At 31.1% G+C, this 25,480-nt stretch overlaps 1 protein-coding gene across 3 annotated transcripts; it reads left to right on the top strand.

Annotated features, from left to right (window-relative positions):
- The first annotated feature begins 7,075 nt into the window (after positions 1-7,075).
- LOC122514747 (KICSTOR complex protein SZT2-like) lies at positions 7,076-25,480 on the top strand. Of its 3 annotated transcripts, none has more exons than XM_043631773.1 (26): positions 7,076-7,311; positions 7,386-7,636; positions 7,707-8,024; positions 8,105-8,182; positions 8,253-8,655; positions 8,757-8,977; positions 9,053-9,440; positions 9,509-9,758; positions 9,835-10,575; positions 10,655-10,851; positions 10,920-11,083; positions 16,099-16,396; positions 16,918-17,103; positions 17,274-17,837; positions 18,185-18,561; positions 18,631-18,724; positions 18,785-19,615; positions 19,688-19,961; positions 20,032-21,977; positions 22,063-22,157; positions 22,246-22,669; positions 22,741-23,116; positions 23,191-23,356; positions 23,418-23,634; positions 23,709-24,838; positions 25,033-25,480. In XM_043631773.1, exons 2-26 carry the CDS (start codon positions 7,616-7,618, stop codon positions 25,165-25,167), a joined length of 9,894 nt encoding a protein of 3,297 aa, XP_043487708.1. In that variant the 5' UTR covers positions 7,076-7,311; positions 7,386-7,615; the 3' UTR covers positions 25,168-25,480. The 3 variants fall into 3 exon arrangements, with proteins under 3 accessions (XP_043487708.1, XP_043487709.1, XP_043487710.1); XM_043631774.1 differs by having other exon boundaries at positions 7,077-7,636; positions 8,253-8,523; positions 8,641-8,655; XM_043631775.1 differs by having other exon boundaries at positions 7,077-7,636; positions 8,253-8,586; positions 8,811-8,977.

The raw sequence follows: 25,480 nt of genomic DNA, 5'->3' as shown, positions 1-25,480 counted from the left end.
AAGAAAAAAAAAAATATGCAGTTAAAACTCGATAAAAGCAATCGACTGGTATGTCAATTTTTGTACGATTCAATGTTCTTTCTTTCTTTTTTCTGTTGAACTATGCGTATTTCATAATATATCAAAAGAAAAGGTAGAATCATAGTAGAGTTGGAAAAAAAAAAACAAAACAAAACAAAAAAAAATCTTAGGAAGACTAATAAGAAAATTAAAGCAAAAAAAAATGAAATAAAATAAATATTATATATATATACATACACACAAACACACATTCACACGAACACGAGATATAATTAACATGAGAATCGATATAAACGTATTATATGTTTTCAAATTGCGATTAAAAAAAAAAAAAAAAATTAAAAAACAAATAAAAGAAACGATACGATTCGTCGTAAAATATTACCAAAAACGCATTATTTTGCACGTACACGTAACAACGCGCGTACACGCACCACTTGAGAGAAAGTATAATAATAATAATAATTATTATTATTATTATTGTTATTATTATTAACAAAAATAACCATAAAGTTCGCCTTCGCGTCACTTCTAGCATGATTTTCTACGCATTTTTCGCGTTATTTTGATATGAACAAAAATTCCAAATGGGGGACCGCGGCTAATGGCGAGGGATGAAAAAAAAGAAAAGGGGATGAAGTTAGGTGGTTCGGGGGGAGGGGGGTATAGAATTTGTTTCCAATCGAAACAATAACAATAGAATATTTGTAAATCGTAAAATCGAATGTGTCCTATAGCGCTTTTTTTTTTTTTATTCGTTCAAACAACACACACATCTCTGTCATACATACATATATATATGTATATGTAAGGAAAAAAAAAATAAATAAAAAAGAAGGTTCACCTTTATATTCATACTGAACAAACAAATGTGGTTCCTAGAATATCGTATAATTAAAAATAAAACTAATGCATATGGTAATGACGTAATAGTACTAAATGAACAACACACACACACACACACACACACATACAATTTATTATGTTAGCAGCGATTGACGATCGAGAATTGGTTGAACACGCATAATTGAGTTTCGATCTTTTCTCTTCGTTCAGAGAGAGAAACGTATACCGGGTGTTTGAGATTTTTCCAATCGAAAAACGATGTCGGTTTAAATATCGCGAATAGAATAATACCGACGTCGTTTTATTTTGGACAAAAATCTTCAAAAATTCTGTATATATATTTATGCATTTTATATGGCTAAAGAAAAAAAAAATAAATAAAACCTATCCGCCTGTTATTGTCGTTAAAAAAAAAAAAAACTTGCACAACTAACGCAAAAATCGCTTATCTCTCTCATCATTATACATCATATATATATATATATATATGTATATGTATATTTATATATATACATAAATGCCATGACGAATCATTGTAATAAACGAAAAAAAAAAAAAAAAGAAAAAAAAAAGATAAGATGGAAAAAAAATTTATTATCGGAGAGAAAAGCGATGGTAAAAAATATTATATACTTCGTTGTAATGAATATATTATTATTATCATTATTATGTATATAATTTATTAAATACGTGCACGTGTACGAATATATTATATTATATTTAATTATTTCGTTAAAAAAAAAATATAATCAAGAATTTAAACAAAACGGGAATTGGAATTAACCTAAAAATAGGCTACCGTGAAAGGAAAGAAATACAATTTCAAATAGGAGTTTTAGTCTATGTTGCAGATTTGCCTTAGGTAAAGGCAACCCTTTATACGTTCGTGTTCGCAAAACAAACTGCTAATGCAGGGTTTGTTAGTTGAAAATCAACGCTCTGTTCAAAACGATTAAACACGGCTGGATAGGAAAAACTTTTTGCAAATTTTGCTAAAATTTCGTTCGCAACAATACGCTTTATCTTATTTTATTTTATTACTGATTTGATTTCTTTTTTGTGCACGTGTATAACTTCGTACACAAATATTGTATCAGAAGAACTTGTTGATATATTGTTTCATTTCAATTGCAAATGATCACTTACGCGATGAATTAAATTTTCCATCGAACGGTTTTTCAATGCAAAATCAAACAAAAAGTAAAAAGGAAAGAGGAAACGGAACAATATGATAATAAATAAAAGAAGAAAATGTTCAAAGTACACTCGTTCATTAACGTTCGTAAAATTCATCTCTTTATTTTGTTTTTTTGTTCATTCGTATAAAAGATAAATATGAAAACTGAGCAGTACGCGCAAAAGCTTTTCAATACTACCCATTTCCTTCTCTAGTAATATCTGCTATTAATTGATCACGATATAATGAATATATTTGTATAAACATGTGTATACATATATGTGTCGAAGATGATTGATTATTATTATTCTAACAAAACAAAAAAAATAAGAGAAACTAATATATATATCGAATCTTGATTTTGTTAGTTCGTTTTAAAAATCAATTAATTATTCAAATTTTTCTAAATATATAAATATATAAATAAATAAAATCGTAAACGAATCAAATTGACTCGTTCCTGCAATCTAATGTTAAATCTTATTAAATAACGGGAATAGAAAAACATTAAATAAAAAATTATTTAAATAATTATTGAAACGTCTTTATTAGAAAAACAAAAAAGAAAAACAAAAAACATTCGTCTCGACACATATTACAAAATAATTGTATAACGATAATTATGGTCGAAGTCATTGATTGAAATCTTGATTAAAAAAAAAGAAGAAAAAAAAAAAACAAGAAAGAAAAAAAGAAAAAAAAGAGAAAAGATTTTCTATAGCGTTCTTTATAATCGCATCGACCAATCAATCAATCTAATCAAACTGGCCTCTCGAAACAAATTTACCTTTTACCTCAAAGCTTTATAACTAAAACTATTTACTATCAAGCACTTCGTTGTGGGCCGCCTATTGAAATTAGAATAGCAAAGGGATGATTGAATTCGCTTAAATAATTGGAAAAAAAAAAAAAAAAAAAAGAAAAGTTCGACGAACATTATCGGGATAAAACATCGTGCCGAACAACTTATTCCTTTTATATTACTTATTCCGCGAAATTAAAACTCCTTTAAAAACTGAGAACTTATATTATACAGGGTAAACCCACTTTTATCAGATATCGAACATTTCTCTCTCGAGATTATTAAAATATTAAAATCGAATGGAAATTATGAACAAATACGAAAGTTATACTCGAAGGATTTTTCAATATAATAGTTAAAATAATAACTATTATATATATATATCGTAAGACTATAAAAATATCTATCGTTCTTACACTTTTTATCCTATTTTTGCTTTTCTTTTTCTTTTTTTTTAAATGATATATTTGATTAACATCTCACGCATCGGCGGTCTTTTTAATTAACGTTAAAATGAATTATGTAAAAGTTATTTATCATTTTCACGATTTATAATACGTTTCGTTAAATTAAATTAATTGTGACAATGAATTGAGTCGAACAAATTGGAATAAATCAATTTTATAATTTATTTGAATACTATTAATATAAATGGTGTTTCTAATGATCGTGAACGATTTTAATAAATGTTCGATAAATACAATATTTTATTCTCCTAATGACATAATTTCGTACGCGTTCTTGATTATTTCTTTTTTCTTTTTTTTTTAATTATCCGAATTGTTGTATGGTAATCACGTGCCTCGAAAATTCGACTCCAATTGTTCACAAAAATTATTACACCTAAATTATAACACACACACACATAATTTTCCTGTTTATTGAATATACGTGTCTATTTAGAATTTGCTATTGCGCTTTGAAAAGTCCCATTTTTATACCTAATTATAAACAAAGAAACAAACCATACGATTTTTTAAATGATCTGCTAAACAATCACGGAATTGGCTTAAAAAAAAAAAAAAAAGATATCAATTAATTTCCCCATCGTAAGATTTGTATGAAACACGCCTACGTAATTATATTATAAATTAATAAATAAATATATTTAATAACGCCGAATATTAAGAGTGCTTGTGTTAGCTTATAAAAAAAATAATATGAAAAAGACAAAAAAAAAGAAAAAGAAATAAGCGCGAAGTATTGTTAAGTATTTTGTATTTTTGGCTCCCTTATTTATTTTTTTCTCAATCTACGTGTGTAAATAACTTACAGGGTGGTTCAATTAAAAAATTTAAACGAAGATTTCAGGAATGTATTCGTCAACGGAATAACACCATAGAATAATTCGTAAAACATTTGTTTCTTATTCGATTCTATTAACAATTAAATTAGAAAAATTAATTCTTTGATAAACCAAAAAAAAATTGGCTACGCTCCTGAAATATGAATCGAATATTAAACATCCTGTAGAGTTTTTTCTTTTTTATTTTTTAAATAAAAATAAGATAAATATGAACGTTAATTAATTGGACGTTGGCTATTAGTAAACAACAAAAATAGAGATAAATAAATAAAAAAGAAAAGAAGAGAGAAAGAAAGAAAAATATGAACCGATAAGTAGAAGGAAGAAGAAGAAGAAGAAGAAGAAGAAGAATGAAACCGTATTATACATATAAACATAAAAAGTGATTAAAATATAATCTCAACTAACAAGGCTGAAGAGTATGTGTTTTACATCATATCTGAATAAACTTTAATTAACGAATTAAATTAATTAATTAATTAATCGTCAAAGAAAATATATATCATCGTAATTATTAATTGGAGCGAATATGTGAAAAAAATAGTCAAATCTGGCACCGCATTAAAAGCCACGCAAAAATGCAATACATATAAAAGAATATTATATATATATATATATATTATATTATTATTAAAACAATATATGTATATATATATACGTATATATACACATATATATAAATAAAAATATATAAAAATAATATTATATATAATATATGTGTATATGTATATGTATATGTAATATATATATATATATATATATAATGTATATTATACATGTATACACCTATTACGTCCGTCTGCAAAGTCTATTAGAAGAATTTATCCTGTCCTATTTTTGCGGCCCATGCACTTCGGATATATAAATATATATATATATATAAATATATACACATTATATGTGTATGTGTGAGTGTGCATGTATTACATATAAGCATGATCGAAAAGATAATTTTTCATACTTAAGTGAGCCGATAAAGAAACACTTTGTTGTATGTACGCATGAACGACCCTGACAACTTGATTTTTCAAGTATAGTTAAAACGATAAGATATAATATATGTATGTTCCACAAATGCTACTATTGATTTGCGAGAAAAATAAATTAACCTTTTCGTTATTACTGACCCATATAGAGGTCGTACACCATAAGCGAATTTATACTAAACGAGCATGCCATAACGAAAGGGTTAAAAAGAAAAGGAAAAAAAAAAAGGAAAAGAAAAATTTTGTTTAAATTAAAAATAATACGTCGACGCGTGTAACGACGATAAACAGGGGTTTGAAAGAGTTTACGTATGTATGTGAATGTGTGCGTGGGCGTGTAACATCTTGGTGTGTGTATTTATATATATCAGCTGATCGGTGACGTTTAAAGGACCTACCCCGTTCGTCTAGAAACAAGTTAATTAAATGAAATTCTAATGCGACGAGAATGACGAAAGAAAAGAATAATTAAAAGAACTAATTTTTGTTTTGTTAATAAAATTCGAACAGGCACGGGGGATGAAGATCTACTGAACGTTACTCCTGTAACTGTAGTTGCATGTGAATCATTAACGAAAAAAAGCAAAAAGGTGTGTTTCCCTACCTTGTTTTCTCACTTTCTTCTTTGCCTTTTTTTTTTTTTCATTTTAATAATATATATAAAAATTAATCGCTTTGAGAAATCTCTCCTATCTGAAGAAAACTACCGCTCTGCTCGCTGTATGTCTAATAGTCTAAAGAAAAATAAAAAAAAAAAACAAAAAAAAAAAATAAAAAGGAAAAAAAGGTTTTTGCGCGTCGATTAGAAATAAAAATAATACGAAAGAAGTTCTCGGAGGTTTAATAAGCGCGTAAATCTAATACTTATGATTTTTCTTTAAGGGAAAATTGTCGCGTCGATAAGATAGAAAATGATAAATATCTGCGAACGCCATCGGTACGATCGTTTTCCATTTATTACTATACGAGAACGAAAAAGAAAGAAAAGATTTATATGTATAAATAAAGAAAATTAAGTTCGTATTAGGCCTACATATAATCGTGTAATACTTACTCACACGTATCGATATCGTTTAAGGAAAGATTATTCAATCAAACGACTTTTGGTGTATGCGTTCGTATAATATAACATGAAAAAGAAAAAAAAATAGAAGAATTGCAGCACGTATAACGACACAAAAAAAAAAGAAATTTGCATATAACTATTGCATACAATTATAAGAGCACGCCAAAGATACGCTCCTGTGAAGGTACATCGATATGTGCACTTACGAGATTAATTAATTGTAATTAAAACGATATCGTCCGTATATGTATATGTATATGTATATATATATATACATATACATATATGTATCACACGCAGCGTTATAAATTTATATGAACTGTGTGCAAGTGTGTGTCTCTCACATTGTGAAAGCATGAATAAATATGAGGTTTTGTAAATCAGGTAATACTTTTTCATATTCTAACCCAAGATCGTCGTTAGAGTTTATCTATATCATGTATATGTTTATGTTATTATTTTTGACGTTACGAAGATTATTATTCGAATAGATCAAATATCGATCATTTATCTCGATTCAAAATTGCCCCCAAAACATTTTCGAAAAAGTCGCACGTCGCGCCATCTCGAAACTTATCGATAATACTGTTTTACCGACAATAAAATACCGTCATTGCAATAAGTACCTACTTTCGCCCACTGGTGGTCCCGGTTCTAACTAAGATGATTTTAGTAACGCGAAAAGTGGCCTTATGATCTTCTATGCACTTCTGTTTTCTTTGATGTGTGTGTGCACGTTAATTTAAATGTGTTTATATACACACGGTTGAATAGTAAGAGAAAGAGAGAAGGAGATAGAAAGAGAAAAAGAAAGAGAAAGAGATCAATTAATCGCAGATTTTTTTTTCTGGTCATTATCGATACGATGATTTTTTCTAATTTTTACCCATTATTATTATCTATGTATATTTCTTGTATATAATATAATGAAAATAATTGAGGACTCTGTCGTATGCGTAGTTTATGTTACGATATATCAAACTAAAAGTACTATGAAGGTTATGATCGATACAAATCATATCGAATCATTTTGTATGACGATTTGTTGCATTATTAATTATTGCCTTGAGAGATCAATGATATCGTTTTCTTCTATTTTGTTTAATTGTAAGCAAATTTAACTATTAATTTGCAACGTGCGTAGAATTATCGATGCATGATTTTTTGAGGTTATATTGCAGACGTATTTCTCTGATATTAACACTAAAAATATATTAGAAAATAAAAAGGTAGCAATGTGATCCATAACCTTTGAATTGTGATACGTATAAACAAAAGTATATTGGTTGATGATAGTGATGCATTATTTACTATTAAGATGATACATATTAATTATTGTGTTATGGTATGAAATGAAATTGATTAACTTCAATGTTGACCCTTCGGTTAAGAATTCAAGTGAACAAGTGATATGGCTGAATTAAAGAACGAGGTAAGAATATTTATAAATCTATTTGTTCTTTTTAATTAGTTTGTCTCATAAGATTTTATTACATCGATAGGAGAAAACTGTATTGGAAGCAGGTACTGTATTTTTGTTAATGAAGAGAGGATTTCCAATCTCCCGCAATGTAAGAGCGCAATGGATGTTAGAACATTTGGATAGTGTAATAGAAATTCAACAGTCTAATACTAATTACGAAGATGCACCGGAGTTGGAAGTTGTATCTGTGTTACCAAATGGATCGCCTGCATCTTGGTCAGCCGATACTAGTCATCAATTTCTGTATAAAGTTTTAGGAACTACTTCTATCATTTTTCTAGCGCATAAGTATAGAATGGTTTTTAGTTTGGATTTGAGTCCATCGCTTGCTACCATCGTAAGCAATATTTCATTTCTTGAATTAACTTCTCAGTTAATGCATTAATAATTTATTCTTTCTATTTTATTTCATCAAAGGATATACAGCATGGAGCAATTGTTATAGATGAGGTATATTTAGCTACGAAAATATATCTTGAAAGAATAACTAGACCGGTAAGCACGATCAAACATTTCCTATGCTTATTAAAAATACTTTAATTTCATCTATTTTCCATATCTGCAGTTTACAATTCCAGGAAGTAAGCGTATATTGCAACCTGAGATTTTTGTGACGGTGATAGCACATACTCCGTTTCTTACAAGTCCAGCCCAACAAGTGTTGGTACAAGGATGGCTGCTTACTGCCAATAATGTTAACAGTCTAATACAACATTTAGAAAAGCAATTAAATTTATTAGAAGAAAAAGTATCTTTTGTAGCAGCTATTGCTAATCAACAATTGGAAACTTTGAAGGCTGAAAATGAGCGTTTGGTCGGTGGTCTTTTCGAAGATGGTACTAGTTATTATAATAAAAATAATAATTGCGTCGGTAATACTGCCATGATTTTACCGGAAGGTAACTTTATTAACATGCTGCGATATGGAATGTTGGCTCTTACTTTGTTACCAGAACATAGCTGTGCGCGTAAGTTCGCATACACTTTATTTCATTTTTATTATAGAATAATATTTAAATATTTCTTTGTGTGTGCGTGTATTTGTACAAAAATTAAATTATTCTTACAGATTTGATTATTATTACCGATGGTATAGTTAGTACAACTGATGTTCACTTATTAGATTCAATTATGCAACAACTGCGTGCAACGACTGTTGCGTGTAGCTTTGTACATGTGGGTAGCATGTATCATCCACATTGTGCGGATGGATTAATCCCTTATCAGGATCTCTTGTGTTTTCTCGCAGCTGCAACTTTAGGAAGTTATATGACTTATATGCCACAAATTGTACATACATTTATTTTCTATATACTACCAATAATTTATAATGAAGATTTAATTAATGTTGGTATACATTTGTAGGTACCTGAACCCGAGGAAGATATAAATATATATCATAAAAATATTTTCTGTTGGCAATTGTATCGCGACACGTGCAATTTTACAATCCCAACTAAACAAACCAAGTGGCATTCTAATAATACATTTTTTTATGGACACAAACCGGTTCATCTTCTAAGAAAGAAACAAATTGACGATCAAGTTACCTGCACTTTGAGCAGTTTATTGTGTTGTCGTTTGCGCGAAGGATATTTAATTAAAAGAGCGACAATAAGAGATGACATTCTCGAAATATGTTTTGTTCTTTTATGGAAAAGCAATGTTTTTTTGGAACATTTGGTAACGTGCCCCTGGTCTTCAAAGTCTCTGTCTGTTTCTAACACTATACAATATACGATTACCATAGAAGGTGCGTTATAATTATTGACAATATAGTTCTTTATCCACTAAATAACATCGAATTATTTTCGTTTTCAGCACCTTATGAATTTCTGCACGACATAACGTGTTTATCCAAGAAACCATTAAAGTCGCAATATCGTCAAGGTGTAGTCTCACGTTTTTGGGTAGCCATTAAATCTTTGACCGAAAGTGACAACATGTTGGCGCACTTTAGTTGGTTTCCTGGATCCGGTTGGAGTTGGTACAACATACCAGATACTATTAGAAGTGGAATGCCTGTTTTTAATCTATCAGCTCACCCTGTGCCTAATACTCTTCAGCTTAGGTAAATTATCAATTAATCGAATGCAATTATAATAAGTATTAAAACAAAATACTATAGGGGGTATTTTTGAATTTAGCGATGCTGCCTGCCCACAGTTCGGACAAATATGGCATCCAGTAGTATCGATGGAAATCGTACAATGGGCACGTTGGATGCACACGCAAAGAATCACATTACTTTTATCGCATGATCGACCATTACCGAAATATTTGCATCAGGCTAATCAGAATGGAAGATTTCAATGGATTCAATGTCGTCAAGCAGCTGCTGTCCTGTATGCCATGTTGAAGACCTGGGCAACATTTGTACTAGTTGAGAATCATACATATGTCCAGTTTATATACAAAGAAGTAGAGAAGCCACCAGTTGCATTTTCATTAATACGTGTTAATTGTAAGGCCCTCTGTGTCGTGTTAAATATTGCATTCACAGGTGGAACTGAAGGTGGTGTCAGGCATAATGTCGTGGTCGATCTTATAGAAAGATTATCTCAACTAACTTTGCCGAATAGACCAATGGAATATCGTGAAACTCTTTGTTGCACGGTTATACACAAACCTTTAGAAAAAATTTTGATACGTTACGAACGCATACCTACGGATCCAAGTACTATAGTCTTTCCCGATAATGCTCATACGAATTCTAGTAGAAATTCAATGATATTGACCAACAATCATACTACGACCCTATCGAGATACTTGTATCATAATCGATGGCTGTGGCACGTGAAACGACCCTTTGTACATATCGTTCCTGGTATTACATTACCACGATTGAACATCACAGCAATCGCCAGGATTCTCTCAACTATTACAAAGTAAATATCTCATAGATCATTCTAATATTTAATTCACTTGATAATACATGTCTATCTCTCTTTCTCTTTTTCCAATTAGGATGCGTTTAGAGGAAGGTTTCTATTTTGCTTATTCGGCAGCTGGTATCATAAGTATGGTACTGGAAGTAAACATGCAAGGTCTTGAAAAAAATTCAGAACACTTTCCGTGCATCATACAATATATTTTATTTCCACCGCAAGTAGTATTGAACAATACTTTAGAAGCAGATCAATCTGACGAAGACACTGACGAAGGTATTGTACAGAATATGAGAAATATTTTTAAACAGATCAAATTATTAATAAATAATGAAATTTTTTAGGTACTGTGGATGGTGATCTTAGCACGGATGACTGCGAAGGGTCTGGTGATTTTCAAATAATCACAGAAATTTGGATCGAACCGCAATATGGTCATGTTGGTATGTTGAGTAGGCATGCGGCAGATTTCTTACACTCTCTACAATATCATCAACTTCCTGATGCGGTGAGTTGAATTCAATTATTGATTATTAAATCTTTATTTTGTAATTTATCTATATCGTTTCGTCATTTCCTGTTGTTAATAGAATTTTACTTTTTTTGTTTTATTATTATTCGATAAAAAACGATAATATATTATTTATATAATAATTTTGATTCGTCGAAATGCAATCGCTAGACTATTCCAGTTTAAATCGATAAGATGAATTTAAGTACTTGAGTTAAAGAGTTTCAAGAATGATAACTTATCAGTGTATAACACGTCCCTGTTATTAGACACGATTACGTTGAATTTCTTAAGAAAACTGGAACATTTAATATAAAGAATTAAGACAAAAAACCAAGTACATACGATTGGATAATTAAATTGTAGAAATTATCTTGAAAGATTTGGTGCGTATGGATAAGATTATATATCAAATTAAAAGCTCGGGTTATAATTTATTTGTAAAAAGAAAAATAAAACAAAAATTAGATTAGATTCAATTAATAATGACGACGAGGAATAATAATTAATTATCCTTATCGAGAGACAAATTTGTTGAAAATAAATTTTGAAAACGAAATAAAAATAGAAGAAGAAAAAGAAGAAGACCTTGAAGAAGAATGATGAACAATCTGCGAACTTTGTAATGAATATTATCAGAAACAATACCGGTATCGAGGATTAAGCAAACGAAAGTTCAGTCACGTCGTCGTTTAAGATATAACGTGTGGAGTACCTCTCCTATCTTTAACTTTGATAGGATAGCAAAGATAGAGACTTGAGGTATTACAAAAAATCAAATAAAAGAAAAGAAACAGAAAATAAATAGAATGAAGTTTAACTTTGTTCTTTCTCTTTCTCTCTCACTCGAATATTGTTACTAATTAAAAATATATATTATTATTAATAATATTAATATATGATCGTGTAACAAAAAGAAAATTTACGAAGTTAAGATTGTAAAAGAATTTCTCTTACTCTCTCTCTCTCTCTCTCTCTCAAAAAAAAAATAAAATCGTCCCGTTTTCTTTATCTCGAAGCTAACTTGTAGCGGCAACGATAATGATAAGAGGTTTGAATGGTATAACAATTGGTATATTATTAAAGTATATATATATATATTCTGACCTAGAAGGACGGTAAGAGGTTTATTTTGCTAAGAACTTGCTCTCTTTATCAAATGTTAAGCAGCATTTACCTGTCCTGATATCAGAGATTAGTATGGTTGTGTATATTGAAACGTCTTATTGTTAATCAAGATATGATTGGTAATAAGAACAAAAAAATTTGGTTCACTCGCTAAGGAATGTAATCGATACTACGTTGAATTTTATTACAAAAAAAAAAAATAGAAAACTGTTATCCGAGTAATAATTTCAAATAATAACATATTTCAATTAAGAACGATCGACGTATATTGTTAAAAAAAAAAAAAACATGAAAAAATTTATCAGAAATATTCGTAATCATTCTCTTTGTTTCTTTTTCTTGTTATAATGTTACAAATATAATTTATCACAAATCTTATCTTTTCTTCCATTTCTGATAAAGACACCTGTTTAATTGTAAGTTTAAGCTCACGAAGTGCATTTTCATTTTCTGGAATTGTTTTTCCTCTCTCTCTCTCTCTCTCTCTCTCATTTTTTCTTAATGATAATAATAATAAAATAATTATTATAGTTAGCGCGAAATTACTATGCCAATATTAACGAGATCGATGCTTTCGATGCAGGCAAAGATGTTTGAATATATAAATTAATTTGTTTAGAATTTTTTGTAACGATATCAGGACTCTTATCAGCAATCGATATAACGTGTCAAAGCCGATGATGATCGTGAAACGATTAAAACGTTCAAATATTCCTCGAATTTCCGAAAATTTGCCGTATCTTCGTATTTAACGCGTAATTCTCCCGACTACGTATAGTTTCAATCAGAACAATTATTTATTTAATTCATTTAATTTTTTTTTTTTTAACACTGATTGTTTATACGAGATGTCGATATCTCAAACGTATCTACTTTTTCAATAATTTATATCAATCAACGCAAAATTATTTATTTATTTGATTAATTGTATTTTTATTAACACTGATGGTTTATACAAATTATTTTACGATCGCAAAAATAATAAGAATACTATTGTTCATATTTTTTATTCGAGTTTATTGAAAAATTAAATTATCATTTTTTTTTTGTTTAGTTTTAAATATATTTTGTTGTCTCATGATGAGTCAGGTGTGAAGAAATAACATTTTTATCGTAATACAGATAGATATTTTCCCTGCCAATTCAAAGATACGAGGGAAGAAGTTAAATAGTCTTCGGTAAGGCCCCATTTCGAAAAGTTAGGGAGGAGTAAAGGATTTTAAAGATAGATATGTCGAAAGGATTTTTAAAGATAGATATGTCTAATGACACTTTATTGACGTTGAGCTAATACAAACTACCATCTATGTATTTTTAAATAGGTGAAAAAGAAAAAACAAGTAAAAGAAAAAGAGAAAGAGAAAGAGAGAGGGAAAGAGAATAAAATACGAACATTTTCATCGATCCTTTCATAGATTTTTTTATAACAATCATGCCACAAACATAACTTATAAATATATTTAAAAAATCTCAATGAATTAATACCGTTCCAATTTGACAACGTTAATGCGTGACTACTTGAAAATATAAGGGTGAACAAGAGACACGGTAATAAATTAAAATAAAATAAAATAAAATAAAATAAAATAAAATTAAAAAATTCCAAAAAAAGAAAAAGAAAAAAAATAAGAGAAAGATAGAAACATAATTGTGGACAAGTGTCCATCGCGATTTGTCGATATCGTTATCATCAGGGTGGGGCTTCGATATCGATGAGGGCCTCCCTAACGGGATTTTCCTATCGGTTGTCTCTCATGGCTTGGTTACTTGCTTGCTTGTTTGAGGGTGTGCTCGCGCGCACAAACGGGAACACTCTTTTACAATCTTAAACACTTATAAAAGTTTAAATATTATAGATAAATTCTTCGTATACGTAGATACATGCACACATCTCTATATGTATATATATATATATATGTTTGATGCACACACATAAACACACACACACACACACATACACATTTCTCTCTCTCTTTCTTTCTATTTTTTTTCTCTCTCTCTCTCTCTTCACTTTGATCTTTCTTTTTCTATATATATATATATATGTATATATTTTATATATATATAGGGCCCAATGCACACGTTGACTACTAGTCACGTTAACTTAGAGACTCTCACCTTTTTCGTTTTGTACATTAACGCGATCGACGTTGAACGGGTTGGATCTTCTTTTTCAAAAATTGTCAAACCGCGTTTCTTTGATATCTATTTGAAAAGACGATTACGAGCATGATACGACTTTAGTATCATCCTATCGGCGTGTACCAACGAACGATAATTAACTAACTAACTATCGTATCACGAAAGTATAATATTGTTTCTACGGAAGATTTGCGAGTGTGAAATTATTTTTTATAATTAGAAGACAAATCGAGGCCTGTGAAATATTTAAATTATTTATTTCATTTTTTTTGTTTTTTTTTTTTTTTACAAGATCTTTATATTATTTACTTCTATCGAGTCTTAGGAATTAATAAAACGAAGAGAAAAAAGTGTCCGGGATGTTTCATATATATATATTGTTGTTTATGCAATATTTTATCTCTAAAATACAATTTCAATCGGTTCGGTTATTTATATTGGTGCTTAATAATAATTGTGTGAAAAATCTATTGATTTGATTGTGTTAAATAAATAAAATTAAATACAAAAAAAAAGAAACGCCAAAGAAAAATAGATAAATAATAAAACAAAATCTCGCGAACGGGGTTAAATATAAAAAATATTTTAAAAGGGTTCAAGGAAAGAAACCTCGAATTATATCGATTATCCGCGAGTGTACGAAGTCCGAATGATTTTTTTGTCAATGATCTATCATTTAAGGGGATGAACAGGTGATCGAACCATGGTATTAGGATTCTTCGAAGATTACACACACCTTTCTTCTTCTTCTTCTTCTTCTTGATCTTCTTCTTGTCAAGATTCTATACAGTGTCAAAAAAAAAAAAGAGAGAGAGAGAGAGAAAGTGAGAGAGAGCTTTGCACGACCCTCAGTTGGAAGTGAGGATCTAGGCAGTGAGTAATAAAAACTCTAACAACATGCCAGATCTAACTCTTCCAGCTCAAAGTCGTGCAGAATGATCGTCGGTCAAATCTCATCTTTAAAATTGATTCAACACTTCTGATACTTTTCGATTTCGTGGGACCTCGCATCGAAGAAGAAAAAATAAACTACGTTAAGTTAAAAACACATACACACACATATACACACACATAAGAAGAAAAAAAATATATATATATATATATAGAATTTGGAAGATAACAGAAGGTGTCTAGGTTTAAGTGGAGAAGTGGTCTCTACGCTTTGTTAATTAAGTGAGATTCAACTCCTCCAACTTATTCCTGGTTCTTCCTAGTCGTCATCTAATTGGATTTACATTTTAAACAAAATTGTATTATAATTTATTATCAAGAAAGATAATATATTTGATGAGATCTTTACGATACCACCCGATCGTTAATAATAAGACGTTTTAATTTAACGATAAATATATTTGTAAAATTTGTTAGACCATACGTACTAAATCATTTAAAAATACAACACACAATTATAAATTATATAATTTATTTTTATATTTAAATATTTAGGAATTAAAATAGAAAAATAAAACAACGTAGCAATATTAAATTAGAAGATAATGTAACTCACGTGTAATAAGAGATATTTTATTACCATTTTTTAATTGTTATTTATTATTATTTTATGTAGTAGTAGTAGTAGTAGTAGTACAATGATTAAAAAACAAAACGCATAATAATATTAATAAAAATATAAAACAAAAGCATGCACTTCCCATCCTGATAATTGGATTATTTATTTTTTTTTTTAAATTTGTTTGTTTTTTATTCACAAACGATATAATAATCGATGGTGATGATGATAGATCGCTCGCATAGACGAAGAATGCGTGAACGCGCTTCTAACACTCGAATACCTGAGCCAACTCTGCCAGGTGTCGCCAATAGAAAATGGCAACGAGGTGATTTCCGGTCAGGGTTTTCAAACATTAAAGACCAGCGATCGTAGCGTTGATTCCAATGGTTATGGAAATTCTGCAGGATGTTTTAAAGGATCTACGATGATCGACGAAAGGATACATCATATGCATTTCACTTTCGATGCACTCAGTATACTACCTAAATGCCAACAAGGCGAATTAATCTTCTCCATGTTTGCCAATGGTTCGAAAAATAGATTATTATTATTTGATTATTTCATTTGAATTTTATTTTTATTTTTTTTTGGTATCTATTACGTAATATCGATGATGATGATAATAATAATAATACCGTATCTATGAATAGTAGAATAATTTTTGTATTAATAATTTGCAGTGTATATATAATCATAATAGATTATGATTTATCTGATTATCTGATTTGAATTTTAAGACGATTACAAATTTATTTTTTTATTTTTACATTATGTAATATTTATAATAATGTGTTTGTACCGATTAGTGGAATGTAGAATAATTTTTATTTTTTTATATTTAATGATTTGCAGCGTGTTTATTAGAAAGATAAGTTTAGATTAGAATTTTTTTTGTTATCTTTTTTTATCGATAATAGTCGCGAAGAAAATGATAATAATTATACAAAGATACAATTCTATATATTTATTTGTTTTTACGAAGAAGGATATTTTATATTAGACTGATAATTAATTAATATATAAAAATAAAAAAAAAATGATTCGTTAGGTACGGATCATGTTGAGGAAGGAAGACAAACTGCTAACAGGATTCTCATGGAAGGATTTTTAAAACGCGTTAAACATTTACATAACAAAGAACTTCATTTAACTAATAGCCAATCGCAAAAATTTACTGAGATGCTTTTCAATAGGCCACGCGACGAGGATTCTAATTCAATATTTTTTTCAAAAGGTAATTCGACAAGTATCTTGCTTTTTTTTTTTAATAATAAAAAGAAACAAATATTATACATTTAAAAAAAAGAAAAATGACAAATAATAAATGAGAAATAAATTCGTTAGAAAAAAGAATGAACGTAATTTTGCCATTATTTGCTTCTGTAAATTAATAATTTTCCACAGAAGGAAATAAAAAAAATGAAATCCCATCGGATGATCATCCCCATTGGCGTTGTTTCGTCAAAGGAATTAGTTCGACCCACGTGATCATGACCATTTTACCAGCATCCGAAAAAGATGTTTATCTTATAGCACTTCATAGAAATCAAAACGAAAAAGAACCGTCTTCCAATGACAAAAATTGTTCTAAATTTGAAGTAAACGAGATGAATTGTTCTACGGACAACTCGTATGAAAAAAAAACTATCGAATCTTTCGAACAATCGACATCAGACAACAATACTAATTCTAATCGATCTAATACACCTGTCGAAAATATCACGAAAATCATCAGCAGTTCGGAGAGCCTTTTGATTCCTGTTTACGTTTACAATTGTTCGTTGACTTTATTGATCGACGCGTTGATAGAAAAATTGGAATCACCACGTAACAAGGATATTTATCAGGATCATACATTTCGGATTGGTCAGAAAGATCGCGAAGAGTTTATGCATTCTAAATTAATGAACAATATGAAAACTTCCTCGCCTGAACCGAAAAGCGAGGATTCTGATAACGCAACGAGCGGTAGGTTCATTCAAATTTTGTTCAAATTATTGGGGTAAGAAAGTTATGTCGTTTTCAAATACACAAGTTAGATTAATTAATAAAATAATAATAAAATAAATTTGTATAAACTTGTAAAGCATAGGGTATCTAAAATGAAGTTTTTATTGAACCACCATGTTACCCCTATTTCTCAAAATTGTTTAAATCATACAAAGAACAACGAAATAATGAACATTTCAATTGAAACAACAATAAAACGTCATAACTTTTGTTTACTAACTTAATACAAATATCTATTGAATTAATCCAAATTAGAAACATAGGATTAAAATAATCGTGTTTATTAATTGTTTTTTAATTTACAGATCAAAAAAGTTTAATGGAACATTGCAAGATATTAAATTTCGCTCATTGTCATTGTTACGTAGCTGCTGTTTACAAATCCTTAGCACTTCAGCAACCACTCAGTTACGAGGACATGGAAGCAGCTGTTGAATTATGCGAAGAAAGTTTGATAGAAATAGATATTACTAATTATTTGCAATCGGTATGCAGACATTTGAGTATATCTCAAGATGGTAACTCGTTGAGTCACTTGAACAGCAATGTTTGCTGTGACGTTAAACCCTTGCACGATTTGATAAAAGATAAGTTTGAAAGTATGATAACTGTTGCCTTCAGACCTGTACCAGCTCATCCCGAATTTTATTATTGTTCGCCATTGTGGCTTTCGAAAAAAACGGTATGCGTTTTTATTCATTATCGCATGATAATTAAGTTCCCAAAATGTTTAATTCTTCAATTTCTTCAGGATCGAGCTAATTTTGAGAGATCCGATGACAGCGATGACGATTTCACATTTCATTCGGAAATCGATTGCAAATTGGACGATTCCTCGCGTCAAGGTAATTATTAATTATTTATTTATTAACTTTTGATGCAATTTCATTGATTTGTTTGTTTAGAAAATGAAGATGGAGAAGCAACGGGTTCCAGTGATTTTCGTAAACTACCTAATTGCGCGTACTCCAATAACGAGTTACAAGATGACAACATATGCGATAAAGAACAACCATTGTTTTTAAGATTAAGTTGTTCGATATATTTTCGTTCCGGATGTAGAAGTACGCTCGTCAATTTACTTCCCACATGTTTAAACGAAATTATACAAAGAATGGATGTCGAAAATGACGACGCTGAAATGAATTTGATTAATTTGACTAATATCAAAGTAACTCTGGGTATAATTTGTTTGAATTTACCCAGAGAAGTGGTAGACGTTACCGCAAAACGTTGCATTAATATGAAAAATAATTTATTTTTTGATATTACAACGGACAACGTTCACGTTGTCGAATACGAGAGAAGTTTGAGCGACGAAAAGAAATCGGAAAATTTGCCTGACAGTATGAAACATCTTCCACTACATCAGCACAGTGCTATCACCAATTTGACTTACGAAATCGAATGGTTGTTGCAAGACGAAACGGCTACAGCACTTTTGGATCGTTCACCACCGACGGAAAAAACATTGAAATTCGTGGCACGTCACGTTTCTGAATCAACCGAACGAACCAGTTGTTCCATGGACAAAGTACCCCTTCATTTTGTATTCCCATCGGAGAACAGTGTATTGAAATTTTTGGAAGAGTTGCAGAAATTAAAAATCGATCGTTATTGTATCCAGCAAGAAGGTTTTTTGTATTATTTTATTAAAAATACGCAAAATTTTTTCGACGAAATCAACGATAACGACATAGTTAATAATTTAAAGAATCGTGTCGTAATAAGGAAAGGTAATTTATATAAATATTTGTAATCATTTTGTAATTTAAAAAAAAGTATATTATAACTCAATGTGATCACAGATGATAACAGCGAAAATATCGAACAAAATGTATCCGGGGATCTTCGAAATTCTGGAAAATTTGACACGACAGATCCACCAGGTTGTTACTCTGATATTTCTAGCATTGGTGAAGGCAAAGTAGGTACGGACGATGGTTACGAAGGTGATAGTAGCAATTCTGAAGATGATTTGCAATGGTTGATAGAACTTGATAAACGGAGAGACAGTCTACCGAATTTCTGGTTAATTTTGCAAGTAGAAAGTAGCCACGTCAATGTATATTTTCATTGCAGGTTGGTATAACAAATCAACTCGACATTATTAATTATCTAAATAATCCAATCATCTAATTTTGATTTACAGATTCTTAGAATTGGTCTCCCCGGAAGTAGATTGTTACAAATTGATACAAAAGATGGTGGTCAATCAAATAAAAGTGATTTGTCGTCGTGTCAATCAATACTTGCTACTTCAAAAACTTCACGACACGCGTGCGTGCGACAAACTTTTGGAACCGGAAGTTAACGAGGATCACGTTTGGAGAGGGGATACCAGTAGCGACTCGGGTGGTTCATTACAAAGCAACAATTCGATTTTGAATTTCGCGCCAGGCATGTTCCGTTGTCCTGTAGTTTGGGAAGTACCATTTTATTTGCATCCACGTTTGAAAACCGGTCCAGGAAGGTCTGGTCTTTCGCGTGGTATCAAAGCATTCCATGGTGTTTTAAATTGGCTCTCGGTTTACAATCGAGATAATATGTTCGTTTATCAAGAGAACAATAAAAACGTGTTTTATTTGAGACTTCACGAACAGACCAACGATGGGAAACCACTTCAAAATAAACTTTCAGAAAGCGACGAGAAGTTGACGGTTTCGAGAAGCAACAGTGCAGCATCTTTATCACAAGCCAAAGGAATTGACAGTTCTAACGATCATTCTCTAGCAAATGACACCAGACCTAGAGTCCGATCTTTCGGTGAAAAGGAATCTGACATTCTTAACAAAGCTGGTGATTCGATCATATTGAAGGTACACGGTATTTCTGAAGCTGGACCATTGGTCAAATGTGACTTGGTACAAGTTTTACAAAATCGTTTGGACGATGCCGTATTCGAAGTATTATCCGTTATGTTAGCTCGTAATCCTATGTGCAAATTAACACCAGCGGACGTTCACTTCATTCAAAAACCGTACAAAAATCCTGAAACCATCGTACAATTGTCCGTTCAATCGCATTGCTTGCTTCACATGGCTGCATTAGGACATTACCTGAGACAAAACTTATTACAATTTCTTTATATACCTAAATATACCGATCATAGAACGTGTTATCACTTTCAAGATTATTCTCAACCGGAAGGTTCTCCGAACAGGGTTGCCGAGTCTGATATATTTTTATACAATCAAAGCCCGTCGAGTGGTAGCAAAGGAATAGCTTGCATAGCTTTAGCAATTGCCGATTCAAAGAACGAAAATATTCGTCAGATCGATGATGATGTATCCTGCGATACGAATCTTCGTGAACAATTGAAAAGTGAAAATTTTGAGAACTTAGTCTCTACTTCTATATGCACGACTAAAAGTAACTCGAAACAGATGATAGAATTTAGAATTTGGAAACAGGGTAGGGTCAATTTGGACGCATTGTTACAAAAGTTGTGTGCTGCTGTTAAATACGCAACATGGGATTTGGTTACTGAATACAATCTTTTGTCTACGGCTCTTACCGAACCATTGGAAAATATAGAAAAAGGTATTTCAACGGACGATAAAGAAACACCTGTAGAAAATAAACCTATTCAATCCAAGGATCCTGACAATATTGTAATAAACCAATACGAATTTGGCGAGGAAGGTAAACTAAACGAAATTTATCACACGATATTAACTAAATGGTTCAAATATGCGTTGGAAGTTGGCGTACCTGCTGTGAAAAAACACGAAGTTATTATTCATCATAGACACTCGATTCCCGTTATAGTTCGTGAACTTCAGAATTTAATACGGGGTCATGCACCTGACACATCGAGCAGAGCGTTCGTTTTACGCGATCGTCAGCCATTTCTTAGCGAAACTGTCACATGTACGCCTAATCTTTTAGCTTTTTGCGAAAATACGGAAGCTAGGAAAAGATGGGTGACCAACGTGAACGAACGCGAGAGAACATTGTCACCGGTTTACGTGTCATGTGATTTTAGCAAACACGAGCAAGGAACTTATACCAATTGTATTTTGATAGCTAGAAATTTTTATCAATGGAAAGTGTCCTTCGGTAAAACGATCGAGGAGGAATTGCTTGTTCCCAAAGGTATAGAAAACAAAAACAAAAAAGTCTAATCAATGATTTTATTATTAATTAATATAAACTCGTGACAGGATGTATTATTTTATAGATCAAAAGTTATTACAAAAATTCAATCCTTTGATACTACCGTCCGACTTTATACCAAGACAGCGAATATTATTGGCTGAAATTCAAAGCGGCAATGTAAATATATATCATATTATTTTCCTTTTGTAATGACACTTTTTCTTTTCCTTCTGTAAAATAATTTATATGTATATGTATTTTGCAGATAACATTTTATATGTACAACTGGTCGAAAGAGAGATCAGAAAAATTTATCAAACAAACCACGAGTTTGGGTACCTGGCTTTCGTCCAGGTCGCAACTCTTCACTAATATAATAATGCATAAATTAGGTATATTTCATCATCAACCAACAACCAATTATCAACAGAGCGAACAAAGTAATTCCCAGTATTATCAGATCACCGATATGGAGAGTTTAACGAAATTTCCACACTCGTCCCATGGTGAAAATAAATCTGTTTCCAAACAACACACTAGGAATAATCCTTTGCCATGGAATCAGTTAGTTGGACAATCTTCTAAAGAAACTGAGAACAGTGCTTATCATTTGAACGACGATATTGATCCAGTAGTTAAAACTGCATACGATTTGCAAGATTTTCGTCATCGTGAAAGAAAAGCCAAAGGTAATTGTATAATGTTTTCAAATGATTTCAATTTCAAAATCTATGTACGAATAATTGTATTTATTGTTCAGAGGATATGAACAAATTGTATACGATATGGCAAAATCGTAGTTCAGCATCCAACATACCAGTTTGTTGCGACACCTTAAACACGTTTAAACAACATTCTCGTTTGATACACTTCTGTCATACACCATTATTATTTTTACCAACGTGGCGTTTGCAATCAGCTGCTACCAGAGATCATTCCTTGACACCACCGTGTTCTCTTGCATCTAGTAACGTTAGTCAACAAACCAACGAACAAATCCAATTGAAAGAAGATCCATCGAAAGCTGTGATCGTTAAATGGCATCGTGAACTTTGCAATTCGATGTTGACCGAATACAAACAGTACTTGCAGATATTAGGATTCAGTCCTATTCAAGTTGAATCGCAAGATAAAATGTATGAATAATTTTTGTTTGATCTTTCTTGTTTCCTGTTCTACTTTTTTGATTTAACACATTGTATTTTTTCAGGGACACGGAACAGACCCCACATCAAACGCATTATTTGAAGAAATCTATGTTGGGTGGGGTTTTGTTGTTCGAAATTCACTTGTCCCAGCCATTTTTTATTGCAAAATTACGCGTCATCGAATGCAATCGTCTTTCAACCAAAACCAACAGTGCCATGGTCAATCAAGTACGTATTTTTGTTTTGGTTCCTTCGTTAATGCAAAAATTTGAATAATTCCTTGTTACAGTTCGTTTTGAGTTTCGTCGATGCTTGCGATAAGATTAAAATCAACATGCACTTGCATTCGTTTACGTACGATTTCCATTTACGTTGCATACACTCTTACATTGCTGGAAAAGGTTTCTGGTCGTTGCAACAAGGCTACCATTTGACCCATTTTCTCGACGATTTTAATAAATATTATAGCAAGGCACCCAACTACGCGAGAAATCTCGTTTACAGTGGTACAGTAGATTTTGATTTTAATTGGTAAACCGATCTAATTTATTTATTTAAATAATATTTTGTTACCTTTCAGATGTGATCAATGTGAGGAATTTGGCTACACCGGCTCGTATGTTGTACACATATTTATTAGCACACGAGGAAACTTATGGCATGCGAGCTTTCGTGATGTCCAACGAACCTCAAGAATCTCAGGAAGGCGAATACGTGTTGTTTAAATTACAGAGTACTCCTCTGGTTAGTTATTGCGATGCTCAAGACACCAGGTACACCGATGACTTCGACGTAGCTCTGATAGTATCGAGAATCGAACAATCACCGGAAATAGAAAAAACGGAGATAACATTGAAATATTATCTGATGTTAACGAGCAAACGCGAACTTTATCCTAAACGTGATTTGGAAAACAACAAACTTGGCAAATTTCGTACAGTTTATAGCGTTATCAAATTGGCTAACAGTTCTCAGCCAGGAAATTCATCGGATTCTAATTCAATGTCAACGTTTGTTCAACCACCACCACCACCACCACTAGTTAGAAAAAGTTCCAATCGTGAAATGAACAATCCGACGGATTCGGATTCGCGTAACAGCGATATCGATTCGAACGGGAATTCAAAAGAATCCGATGAGAAAATATCAATCAATAAAACGATCAATAATATGGCACCAACCCCACCACCCGTACCAAATTCACCCCTAACTCAAAATCATAACATTTTGAATACGTCGAGTTCGTCGCCGTCACCCCACTTGGTACAAATTCGTCAGGAATCTGTCAATTATTTGGGATACTATTCGTCTCACGAACAATTGATGCAACAATTGATCATGTCCCAAGCTCAGGCAGCACGGCAGCATATAATCGACATGATCGAACGCGGTGCATCTCAATGTAGGACTCATTTACTTTGGAACAAATTATTTGAGAACAAATCATCGATGACTTACACCGAGTTCATGGAATTGTGTTCATTGGCACACGTAGAACCACTTTCTCAATTGGAACCACGAATTAGTCCGCTTAGCAGCCAACCTGTCTCTTGGTATCAAACATTGACCAAAGTACTTCAAAATAAATATCAAGAATTTCATAAACAATTTAGTACAGCCGATGGGAATATAACTCATCATTTGATATTACATCATAGATCGTTACAAGCGTTTACTATGCTGACGATTGATCTTCACACGTCTAGAGGGGTAAATAATATAATATATTCATTAAATTAATGTACAATAATTATTAGAATGAACTCAAAAGTTCGCGCGTTTATTATGTTATAAACTGAATTGTTTTTTGTAAAATTTACTTTGGAAGTATTAATAACAAAAAATGCACGAACTTTTGGTTCATCCTATTTCCTTTAATGATTTTTGATTGATTTTTTGTTCAGGATCTCTACGTAGTTTATCGTAAATTGGCCGAAGTTACAAACGCCCCTGTAAATATGGAAGACGTTTACAGTTTGATCGAGGGATTCATTAATGCTTGTTGTTTTCATTTATGGACTAGCTTGTGTAATCAATGATCTGACGTAAGAAATGTTCGAACTGTAAATCATAGATCTAACACGTACTTACGAATATTCGACATGATCGTTAATATTATTTACTCTCGTAAAAGTTGAACGATTTTGAACTTATACCGTTGAGTACCGTTGTTATCGCCATTGTTTAAAACTTTATATTTTCATCGTTAATCGTCATTCTTTAATTATTATTATTATTATTATTATTATCATCGTCGTGAATGAATTTCATATTTAACACGATTTGTATATACACCTATATATAGATAGATATTGTATAAAAATAATAAGGAATTTTTCTCTGTTAACCGTA

The sequence above is a fragment of the Polistes fuscatus genome, unplaced genomic scaffold (assembly GCF_010416935.1).
Source record: "Polistes fuscatus isolate 324 unplaced genomic scaffold, CU_Pfus_HIC Scaffold15, whole genome shotgun sequence".
NCBI classification, from domain to species: Eukaryota; Metazoa; Arthropoda; class Insecta; order Hymenoptera; family Vespidae; genus Polistes; species Polistes fuscatus.
Note: the sequence above shows the minus strand (reverse complement) of the source record. Positions and strands in the feature narration are given on the sequence as shown.

Coding starts and splice junctions, on each gene's coding strand:
- LOC122514747 (XM_043631773.1), top strand. CDS start 7,616: ATGGCTGAATTAAAGAACGAG. Junction 19,962..20,031: donor AATGTATATTTTCATTGCAG/GTTGGTATAACA, acceptor TTTGATTTACAG/ATTCTTAGAATTGGTCTCCC. Junction 21,978..22,062: donor GGAATTGCTTGTTCCCAAAG/GTATAGAAAACA, acceptor ATTATTTTATAG/ATCAAAAGTTATTACAAAAA.